This window comes from Mixophyes fleayi, chromosome 3 (genome assembly GCF_038048845.1).
Source record: "Mixophyes fleayi isolate aMixFle1 chromosome 3, aMixFle1.hap1, whole genome shotgun sequence".
NCBI lineage: Eukaryota > Metazoa > Chordata > Amphibia > Anura > Limnodynastidae > Mixophyes > Mixophyes fleayi.
Genome location: NC_134404.1, coordinates 110,312,902 through 110,325,365, shown reverse-complemented (window position 1 = coordinate 110,325,365; position 12,464 = coordinate 110,312,902). Strand labels below are relative to the sequence as shown.

The following is a 12,464-nucleotide window of genomic DNA, read 5'->3' as shown; positions in this document are numbered from 1 at the left end:
CTAAGTTCCTGGAGGCAGGAGCTGCCAATACAAGCAGCATGCAATGCAGGAGGCTGTAGAACTCCTCGTCCACAGATGGGAAGGTGAAAAAAGTCATGCCAGAGCGAAGTTGAAGTGCCACAGACCCTCCTCTCTTCTTTCGACCTCTCTTTTTGCGGGACCTCTTCAGAATAGGAACCTGAACCAACTGAGGTACTTCTTGGCCTGATGTGCTGGGTGGTATTGCCGAATGCACAGGTGACCAACAAGATGGAACTGCAGGAGATGGTGTACATTTGCCAATTATACCGCCTCAACAAAGAGTTGCAAGTCCGATAGGTTAGTCTCCATATAGCGGTTTGACCATTCCAAGGCTTCCCCTCTAAAGTTAGATATCAAAAACAGTACCTGTCTCTTTGGGTCACTGACGAGAAAAGGTACGGAGGAAATCTATGAAGCACCAAACCTCAGAAGAGCACTAAGTTGAGAAATGTGTAGGCAGATCCTGACAACAAGTACCTGAGAGATGCCGAGATATTGAATTAAATACTGCTGTGTGTGCTTGAGTTTGACACACCATTATTGTACATTGACTATGTGCACACACCCCTTCCCTGCCCCTTTCCCTCCATGAAACTGTAGGCTGACGTAGGTGTCCTTTACACTTGAAGATGAATTGAACTGCATTCTGTGGAGTATGAGCCAGATCTGGGGATGTGCCAGATCTGAGTAATTTTGCTTATTATACACACAAAATCACCAGATACGGTCCTTAATTAAACAGGCCCTGCATGCACACTGAGAAATATTTACACTGAATGGACTGAGCAGTGTAAACCGCACCATGAATATTGCTTTTATTTTCTCATAAAAGCAGAATGACTGGGGACTTGCTACATTCAGCTTTATAGGGTTTAGATGTAATAGTAATGGGAAAGGTGTATTTTGTTAGCTACTGTAGGTTTCATCAGATCAGACCTTTTTTGTATTGATTCAGTTTGTTCAAATTTAAGAAAATGTAGATGAATTTCAACCTCAAATTGATTTAATAGCTAATTTCTAGATATTGATAGCCATAAATTGGTAATTTAGTGTAATTTGGGTCATAATATATTTATACAAGCATTAAACAGTCTTTTTAATGACACTATATTGCCAAATGCATTTTCTCTTAGCTTCAACTGGTCGAAACACAAAAACTATATTTGTAAAATATTATGGGGTCTACAGTGATGGGAAAAAACTGTTTGCCCCCTTCCTGATTTCTTCTATTTTTGCATTTTTGTCCAACTTAATAGTTTCTTTCAGTAGTCTTTCATATCGCTGTGGAGGACTTTTAGCCCATACTTCTTTGCAGAATTGATTTAATTCAGCCACATTGAAGGTGTTTTGCACATGATTTGCCTGTTTAAGGTCCTGCCATAGCATCTCAATTGGGCAGCATGGTGGCTAAGTGGTTAGCACTTCTGCCTCACAGCGCTGAGGTCTTGAGTTCACTTCCCGACCATGGCCTTATCTGTGTGGAATTTGTATGTCCTCCCTGTGTTTGCGTGGGTTTCCTCCGGGTGCTCCGGTTTCCTCCATCACTCCAAAAATATACTAGTAGGTTAATTGGCTGCTATCAAAATTGACCCTAGTCTGTCTGTCTGTAGGTCTGTGTGTGTGTATGTTAGAGAATTTAGACTGTAAGCTCCAATGGGGCCGGGACTGATGTGAATGAGTTCTCTGTACAGCGCTGCGGAATCAGTGGCGCTATATAAATAAATGATGATGATGATGATGTATGTCAGGAATTTGTCTAGGCCACTAAAAAAACTTCATTTTGTTTCTTTTGAGACATTCCGAGGTGGACTTACTCTTTTGCTTCGGGTTGTTGTTTGTTGAGTTTCAGATCACGGACTGATAACCGGACATTCTCACTCAGAATCTTTTGGTAGAGAGCAGAGTTCATGCTTCCATCAATTATGGCAAGTCGCCCAAGTCCTGAAGCACCAAAGCAGATGTATAGGGACCCATGTCGTCCAAAAAGTTCCAGTTTTGACTCATCAGCCCACAGAACATTTGCCTAAAAGGCTTTGGGGTCACCAATGTGTAGTTTTCACCTTGCAATTTTGCCATGGATACCATTTTTGCCCAGTCTCTTTCTTAAGGTGGAATTATGAATGCTGACATAATTGAGGCAAGCAAGGCCTTCAGTTCCTTAAATGTTCGTCTGGGTTCTTTGCAATATCCTGGATGAATTGTAAATGTGATCTTGGAGGAATTTTAGTAGACCAGCTACTCCTGAGAAGATTCACCACTGTTCCAAGTTTTCTCCATTTGAAGATAACAGCTCTCACTATGGTGAGAAATTGCTTAGAAATGGATTTGTAACCTTTTCCAGACAAATATATTTCAATAGTTTTCTTATCTCTTCTGGAATTTCTTTTGATTGTGTTATACTGTGCTGCTTGTTTAGACCTTTTAGCCAACTTCATATTATTGGTGCTATTTAAGTGATGCATAGATTCAACAGGGCTGGCAGTAATCAAGCCTGATTGTGTTTAGTCTAAGTGAACTCAATTGTCAATTCAATTTGCTTCATTGGTTGAATTAGTAGCTAAGGGGCAATTATTATTTCACACCAGGCCAGTAATTGTTGGATAACTTTTTTTCCTTCAATAAATAAAATTACCATGTAAAAACTGTAATTTGTATTTACACATGTATTCTTTGTCTTATATTCAATTGTGTTTTAAGATCTGGAACAATTAAATGTGGTAAGCATACAAAAATAGAAGAAATCAGGAAAGGGGCAAAAACTTTTTTACACCACTTTATTTAACATTGGTGGCCAGTGGGCGGCAGCAAGATTCATTTTGATTTGCTGACTACCCTAGCAATTCAAAATGTCCTGCTGCTTGAATTTATCAAGCCAGGGCTCATTGGTAAGCCCTGATGAACCCCTCCTTCCCCCCATCTAAACTAACCAAATCATCATCAACAACCTAATGCTGCTGGCAAATAGGAAATGCAGGATCTAACCCTAGTGGCTACTAGCTAAGGTTGTGCATAAGCATTGGAATTGAAAACCAGCCCTAGATACAGAGGCACTTCTCTTGCCGTGATGGAGTCCATAGGATTCCATTAAAAAGGTAAGCTAATGCCATCTTCAGATGGCCTATTTTTTTTAAGGCTGGGTTACATCCCAGTCCCTATACAAGTCTTTGGGAACTGCAGTGACCTGCATTAGAGAGGTTAAAGCAGGAACAATCTCTGCTGTAACCCCATTGATAAATTACAAGAAGAGTTATGATGGCCTCTCTCTGGAGAAAACAGCTGTTTTCTCTAGATTTTTGACCAATTGCAGTTTAGTAAATGGACCTCTTTGACCTTACACCAGTTCCAAGTTCAAAATGACTGTTTCAGTTTCTTATAAACTGCCTGAAATACAATTTTAAAATACAATTCAGTATTGTATGTATTATGGATCAATGAATGGTATATAATAACCCACTAAAGAAAATATTAGAATACTAATAATAAACTCACCCTTGATGATTGTGTAAAATGCTGAAGAAATAGGTTTATGGAATAAAACCATCCTTATCTAACGTATATTGACAATAGTATAAACTTCTAGTGCAGCTTAATGGTACAACCATTAACCCTTGCTTGACTTCTTAATGAGCACTATTTAAATCTCATCTATTTATTTTAAAACTCATTCTGCTGTAGATACTTGCAGACACTTGGCAGAAGGTCTTCATTCAGGTAAATATTGATAGAAGAATAACACCACTGCAGATTCACAATAGCTCAATAGTAATAAAAAGGCTTGATAGAATCCTGTGTTTGCCTTGTTTTTTATATTATGTATTTGCAATAAAGCTTCTGACATGTGTTTACTGTTATGTCTCTCTTCTCTAGCATTTGGCATCTTAATTAATTACCCCATTACTTCAACAATTTTAAAGTGAAGTTCTCCAAAAAAAACGTATTTTTTAACATTTACAACCTTGACTATTTAATTTTGCTATTCTTTTTTTCAGCAGCTAATTGCTAACTGAAACTAGATAAAGACACATGCATTTTATTCCACGTTTACTTTGTTTTGACCCAAATAAAATAAAACACAAGTAATTCTTAAATTAGTGTCTGAAATAGAAACTATGTTAAAAATAATCTATCATGGATAAACTTCCTTTCTCCATTGTCTACTAGTGACAATCCCCTTTTGCTTAATGGGTTGAAACAGAGATGCAGAGAAGGGAGACATATGATTATGTTGGAGAAGTATGGGGCACTAGGCACTATTCATCCATTCATGGCCCTATATGAGCATATTGTATGTGTGGCAATGACTTCATTGGTCCGCTCGTTTATACCCCCAAAGCGCGAGCAGCAACAGCTTTTGTCAAAGGTGCGCAAACAGCCTAGGGCAGTGGTACCCAAACTTTTGCCGTTTGCGGCACCCTTAGAGTCTCCATAATTTTTTTCAAGGCACCTCTCCAAATTAATTACTGAGCAGTCCCATTTTATAAGTAGTTGGGTCAAAAAAGGTAATAAGTATTTAGGTCAGGACAGAAATACTTATTTAGTTGTATGCAAACATAATTCACATTAATCCAAGGGAATATAATATTTTTATATATTTTTTTAATTATATTTCTGTCAAGAATAATTTACAGCTAACTCAGACTGTGCTCTCCTTCATCTCCACACACTCTGTGCCCTCCTTCATAACCACACAATCTGAGCCCCAGCATCCACACAATCTGTGCCCCCTGCATCCAAACAATCTGTGCCCCCTGCATCCACACACTCTGTGCCCCTGCATCCACGCACTCTGTGCCCCCTTCATCCACTCACACTGCCCCTCTGCATCCACTCACTCTGCCCCCTCTGCATCCTCACTCTGCCCCATCTGCATCCTCACTCTGCCCTCTCTGCATTTTCACTCTGCCCCCTCCTTCATTCTTTTGCCCCTCCATTGCGTTTCCTATCACCATTCCCCTCTGTTTTTTTACTTACCATACTTGACCTTCTTTCTTCTATTTCTTCTGTCTTTTCTTCTGTCTTACCAATTCGGCGGTGCTTGGGACCCAGCATCCTCCTCTCTCCTGCTGCTTGTCACTGAATGTCGGGCGTGATGACATCAAGCCCAACATTCAGTGAGAAGCAAGTAGGGAGGAGGATGCTGGGTCCCAGGTGCCGCCGGATTGGTAAGTTTTTGTTTTTTTCTCCTTCTGGCCACGGCACCCCTGTGACAGCGCTTTGGGAACCTAGGGCCTAGGGAAAGACTGCCCTTTCACACTCCCCTATGGAGAATGGCGTTTTCAGCACATTTCAAGTTTCAGTGAATATCAGTGTTTTGTAGTCAGTGACACAATGTGAGGACACAGGTCTATTTCAGTAATTGGTTTGAAAAGGGGGAAAAAAATATTGGAAAGCAGGAGCTCAGGTTTCAATAAAACCTCCTTTCTCTAGATGCTGCTGTCTTTATGCTATACTGTAGTGTCTGACAAGCAATGTGTTTTATCACAGTGTTTAGTCATACTGCAATCCAAACAGGTTCCCACACTCTGTCTCTTAATGGAGGTAACATGTTCCTGAGAAAAGGAATGCACTGCATACGTACACATCAGTTATCCATATTGCATGTATCTTGCACTTGCGCTTAGATTAGTGATGTTAATGCACAAATGCAGTGCAGCAAGTGCATCTAGATGCAAGTTAAGCATGCTCCTTTGGCATGAACATAATTTTCAGTTGCCACATCCTAAAATACACTTGCTACGAGATATAGATTTTGCACCTATATAACCAGGGTGCAAATTTGGGAAATTATGTTAACGACTGCCACATAGTTTTTCTATACACTAGATTTAAGGTTGCATATATTTTAAGATACATGCTACTAAAATATATAAGCGGAAAATTAAGTGTGTAGATGCATAATTTACTCATGTGAAGTGTTTCTTTACATTCAACTCGTAATCACTCTCTTAGGGCTAGATTTACTAAAGGGTAGTTTGATAAACCGCCAGTTTGTGGCTGTTTTTAAAACCGCCATATATAATAAAGGCCAAACTGCCATTAAAACGGATAGAATGAATATTTTTAGAAACACTTTACAGATCACTATTCCTATTTTAACAATGATGAATATACAAACAGCTGGATTTACTAAGCTGGGATTTCGAAAACCGGCATCCAAAAGGCCGAAACAAAATATGTGGTTGAGAGAGAGAGAGACAAGATTGCTCAAAGTGAATTCTGTTTGTGCTATCTGGCCATTCAGAACATAAGAGAAAGCACCACTGACATATAAATGAATGGATCAATCATTATTTATTGAGTAAGGGGCAAAATTAATTTATAATTACCTTACGGGGCAAATTTTATTTTTCAGTATATTATGTGGACAATAATATTGTATTATAATATTGTATTATATTATGAGGGAAATATTATAATATAATTATATAAACTGGGAAATGCTATTTAATTGCTAATGTGGGCAATAATTATTTATGATGCACACATGTGTCCCCATGATATAATAAAACAATAAAATTGTCCCCTTAATAAATAAATGAAGAATGAAATTTGTATACATAATTTAACAATATATTAATTTTGCCCCTTAATCAATAAATAATGATTGTTCCCATAATTTATATGTCAGTGCATTCTCTTATTTTCTGAATCACAAGATAGCTCAAACAGCATCTTTGTGCTATTAAGCACATATTGAAAAACCTGGCTGTTTTGGCCAAACCGCCGGTGGTGCAGCTGTTTTCAAACTGACCACACCTCACCAGGCAATTTAGATTGCAGCCTAAAACCGCCTTATAGTAAATGCAGCAGTTTACAATCGCCACCAAACACGACTTTTAGTAACCTCTAATGGCTTAGTAAAACTTTTGTCACATTCCAATGTTTAATCAATGTCAAAATGCTTTGAAAGTCAAATCACAGAAGGGCAAATTATTCCTAGAAGTCCCAATTAAGTGTGAATCACATATCCTCCTTAGACACGTACAGGAGGAGGAAGAGGTTGATTGACAAGTAAATGACCCAATCACTATTGGCTTCCCCATATCACCAAAGTACTTCCTACACATATACATTCTCATATACATTGCAAATTGTATCTTGTACACTCATCAATCATTTCCTACTCCCTATTGACAGTGTCAGATAGTCAGCAGTAGTTGATAGTCAGAGAATATATTATGGAGGGCAGTGAGGGTTCTGACATGGATACATTTTTGTGACAACTTACCTGGAAGAAGTGATCCTCTAAGGAAACCAATCGAATTTGAAATGTTTTTGTATATTTGGATGGACTGGATATGTAGCTTGAGTATAACATGATCTTTAACAGAGAAAAATAAGAAATAAGTCAATTAGAAAATTATATTACAACTCCATATATATATATATATATATATATATATATATATATATTATGAAAATAAGTAAATAAACAAAAAATAAAAAGGCTTGCCCATTTTATTTCAGCCCTCTTTCATTACTTAAATCCTTCTTGAAGCAGTTTTCTAGTTTGGTGGATGTCTTTAATCATTGTCTGTCCATGCTGCTTTATAGACAGTGCAGAAAGAATCAGTACTACATACTTCAAGAGATTAAAAAAACTATGTGCATGAAGTGTGTATAGGGATTCTGTGTTTCTTTTCCTTAGGTCTTTGCATATCATTGCTGCTTAAGGTGGAAAGGTGGAAAATAAAAACCATTTTAGACTTAATTGCAGCATGTCTGGATCCAAAAGAAAACCAAACAATATCCAACTATGATCTATCAGATGTTTATAAGGATGAAAGGTAAATCTGGTAGAATAATCACCATGTAGTCATTGCCCGACCACATTGTTCTTTCAAAATTGACTGCACACATGTATGGCCAAATCTGCAGTCACACAACTATCTGGATTGGTCCTACAATATTAGAACTAAAGGCAATTATGACCCAACAGTGGGGGTTCCTAGAAAACTGATAAATGGGAAGAGTCATCATCATCATCATCATTTATTTATATAGCGCCACTAATTCCGCAGCGCTGTACAGAGAACTCATTCACATCAGTCCCTGCCTCGTTGGAGCTTACAGTCTAAATTTCTCTAATATAGACACACACTCACACACAGACAGAGAGGGAGAGAGTAGGGTCAATTTTGATAGCAGCCAATTAACCTACCAGTATGTTTTTGGAGTGTGGGAGGAAATCGGAGCACCCGGAGGAAACCCACTCAAACACAGGGAGAACATACAAATTCCACACAGATAAGGCCATGGTCAGGAATCGAACTCATGACCCCAGTGCTGTGAGGCAGAAGTGCTAACCACTAGGCCACTGAGCTGCCTAGTCAGTAACTAATGAAGGTGATTGTGACAATCAAGTTAATGGTCCTGATTTTGACTCTATGTTTCACATTTAATGTTTCTCAATGAAATATAGTAGAATGTGACACTGAGATTATACAGTCATAGTAACTCTCTTTCAGTCACATTTTCAATTGTACATATTGAATGAGTGATGTAACCTTATATCAGTATTAATATTATTCTTAAATACCAACTAAAATACATTATAGATTAAAATAATAAAATATTCATTATGATTGTAGTAGAAATCAGAAAATCAAAGCAATGAATTTATGCATTTCTGATAATTGTACCCGATATGTCTTACTTAAATTATTTTAAGTCTCCCTAAGAAATAAAGCATGAAAGATTTATGATAGAAAAAGTTACAATGCAGCCATTGAGATATAATATAGAACCCTCTTCAGGAACCAACAAAATTATAAATCTCTGACAACCTCAAGATAATATTTTGAAGGAATCATTTAATTAATACAATTTTCTTTGCGTTTGGTTACAGAACAGAACAAATAAGTGCATGAAAAAAAGTGTGACAGAAATGTTGCGTAACACTAAATATAATTGAATATTGAAATGTATTACTTTGGAAAAACTTTGTTTAATTTTTTAATTATATCTAATCTTTTCTTCGACCATCAGCTAAAAACAAGTTGAGAGTTGTAAATATTAATGAAAATGCAGCTTATTCTCAGGAATATGTATCGATGCCATAAAAAGGATGTGTCACTGTTTGTAGGCCACAGTTACACAAAAAAATATTAAACTAATGTAATATATCTGCTTCCACTGTATAAATAACAGATGCACTTTATATATGCAAAATACTGACGATCATCAGATTAATTACAAATATATACACATAAAGCAACCTATGCATACACCAAGCTTACTACGATGTGTTTAATTTAGGTATAAGCTACATTGGGTGAGGTCACATTGAAGCTTTCTTCGTTCACACATTCAACACTATTCATTGTCATTTCAGGCATTTGCTTAAAATATCCCAAGCTAACATTCAAATCTATCGCCCCCAAAATGATTAAAGGCAGCATAGTTATATTGAATTTTCCTTATTTCTTAAAAGATGTGTTCATTTATTGTCCAAAAGTGGCTGTTACACATCAATGCTGATATATGTCGTATAGCCCCAAATCAGAAATGTGCCAAATTACTGTTAGCATGCTCTGTCTTTGACTTTATTTAAGATTATCTTGAAGTGAAACATATTTTCTATGTTTCAGCAGGCTGAAATATTTTGTCCTATATTTGCTTTCATTTTTGAGCAGTCATATTTACTCTGGGAATCATATATTAGCGTAATGGTTTACATTTCCTAATTAATAGTATATAAAGACATATTATTATGGTGGCATTCCTTAAAAGTTGCACTAAACAGAGTGGAAATAAAAAGCAAGCTAGCTAGAGAACATTTGAAGTGATACAAGCAATGTAAAAGTTAGATTTTTTTCTTTTTCAAAAATCAGTGCAACTCTAGCAGATACTAGAATAAATAATGACTAATGCCTCAACAATACAAACATAAGCAAACCGTTATGACAGGTAAATTGCAGAACAGTGCTTTTATGCTGGTTAATAAAACAGGAACTATTACTTATTAAATTCATCATATGTACTACAAAAATTTGCTAAACTATTTTATACTGTGGGACTTGGTGACAGCATTTCGAAAATCTCATCATTGTGTAAAATTGTTTTCTTCTTTTTTTAGCACATTTTTGAACTGGCTGCATGCTCAGTCACACACCTATGTTGGTCAGAGGGTTGTTGTCTTGTGTTAGCTGTGTACAGTGTGGTAATAGGGTAACCAAGGGAGATTAAAAGGGTGGTAGAGGAATACTATAAGCTTGTTTGAAGAGGTGGATTTTCAGAGATTGAAGGTTTGAGGACTAGAAGAAAGTCTTGTGGTGCGAGGGAGTGAATTCCATAAAGTGGGCAGCATGCTCACTCCAAGGCAATGTAGTCACAAAAAAATAAATAAAACACATTTTTATTTTTATTACATAATGTACACATTAAAATGTGAAAAGCAAATTTAAAATAAAGTTATTACTCCAATTATAGAGCCATCTCATTGCTTACTGCTTATTTAAAATTCTTTGCAAAGATTGTAGCTATGGATTGCACCCCCCCTCCCTTCTTTAATTCATCTTGACCAAGATGGTTTTGTCCCTGGTCATCAGGCCTTGGACAACATCAGATGCACTATTGATCTAATTTACACTATTAATAACTGAAAGATTCCGTACCTTGTGTTAGCACTGGAAGCAGAGAAGGCGTTCAATCGTATTTCCTGGCCCTTCATGTTCCTTACCCTCTCCCACACTGGTTTTTCTGGTAAATTTCTTTCCAGTGTTTCAACATTATACCACTTTCCATCTGCTACCATTCAAATGAATGGTGTGATCGCCAACCCATTTTCTATAACTAATGGCATGAGACAGAGCTTCCCCTTTCCCCTCTGAGCTTTGCTCTAGTCATTGAGTCACTAGCGCAGAGATTCCATGGTGTAAGGATGTCTTTGGTATTAATTCTGGTAATTTAATACAAAATAGCATCCTTCTTACCCTTCTTTGTGCAGGCACAGCTCGATGGAGAAATAGTTGAAGCACCAAAGGGACTAAAACAATTTAATGGGAACTTAGCAGGCGAAAGTTCCCTGTGATAAATTGGTACCAAGCAGGTTTAACCATTATCATATGAGCTCTGGCACCCATTTAGACACAGTGGCTTTTTAATAGCAGCTAAGAAGCTCTTCCAACACACCCATTAGGTGGCTGTCCAGTGTCTTTTTTGTTTTTATATTAAATGTTATCTAAATCCATCCAGTGGAAAGCCCAGAACAGGCTCCCTGGGTAAAAGTTCTGGGCAGCGTACACCAACGGGAGGTCTGACAGGAACCTCAACCCCCTAGTAGGTCTTCTGGGATCCAACCAGTCTGTGAAGTTTTTATCCAAATCCATCCAGTGGAAAGCTCAGAACAGGCTCCCTGGGTTAAAGTTCTGCCCAGCAAACCAAAACTTCCTAAAACCTGTCAAGGATTCAACTGGACCACCTGGCATTGGTTTCATCCCAACCGGTACAGGGGTGCATAACGAACAGACAAATAAACAAAATCCAACCAGTGGAAGGCCCAGAACAGACTCCCCAGGTCAAAGCATTGGCCAGCGTACACCAACGGTTCCAGTGTTACCAGTGTGTAAAGTTTTGCTCCAAATCCATCCAGTGGAATATCCAGAACAGGCTTCCGACATCAAAATTCTGGACAACGTACACTTATGGGAGGTCCGACTGGAACCTCCACACCCTCATATGTTTTTTGGGATCCAATGTTACCAGTCTGTGAAAGATTTTTCCAAATCCATCCAGTGAAAGACTAAGAACAGGCTCCTCAGGTCAAAGTTCTACCCAGCGTACACCAACGTGAGGTCCAACATGGACCCTAGCCACCCTAAAACCTGGCCAGAATCCAACTGAACCACCGCACATTGGTTTCATCCCAATCGGTGCAGGAGTGTCCAAATGTATAACCTGACAGACAAACAAACCAAATCTATCCAGTGGAAGGCCCAGAACAGGCTCCCCGGGTCAAAGTTCTTTCCCATGTACACCAATGGGAGGTTCAACAGGGACCTTAACTCCCTAATATGTCTTCTGGGATCCAATGTTACCAGTTTGTGAAGTTTTTGTCCAAATCCATCCAGTGGAAGACTGTGAATAGGCTCCCTGGATCAAAGTTCTGCCAAGTGTACACCAATGAGAGGTATGACTGCTACCCTAACTCACCTAAAACCTGGCTAGTATCCAAATGGTCCACGTTGCGTTGGTTGCAAACCAACCATATCCATCCAGTAGAGGGCCCAGAACAAAGCTCCCAAGTTCAAAGTTCTGGCCAGCGTACACCAACGGGATATCTGACTGAGGCCTACACTCTCTAGTATGTCTTCTGGGATCAAATGTTAAAAGTCTTTTGAAATTTTCATCCACATTCATTCAGTGGAAGGCTCAGAACAGGCTCCACGGGTCAAAGATCTGTCCACTGTACACCAAGGGAGGTCCAACCGGGTCCCTAAACC

At 38.2% G+C, this 12,464-nt stretch overlaps 1 protein-coding gene across 1 annotated transcript in view; it reads right to left on the bottom strand.

The window, feature by feature from the left end:
- Positions 1–12,464, bottom strand: part of NAALADL2 (N-acetylated alpha-linked acidic dipeptidase like 2) — a 608,694-nt gene that overhangs the window by 192,560 nt on the left and 403,670 nt on the right. The window contains exon 7 of the mRNA XM_075202155.1: positions 7,250–7,342. Coding sequence (XP_075058256.1) covers positions 7,250–7,342 — 93 coding nt within the window. The remainder of the gene's footprint in view (positions 1–7,249; positions 7,343–12,464) is intronic.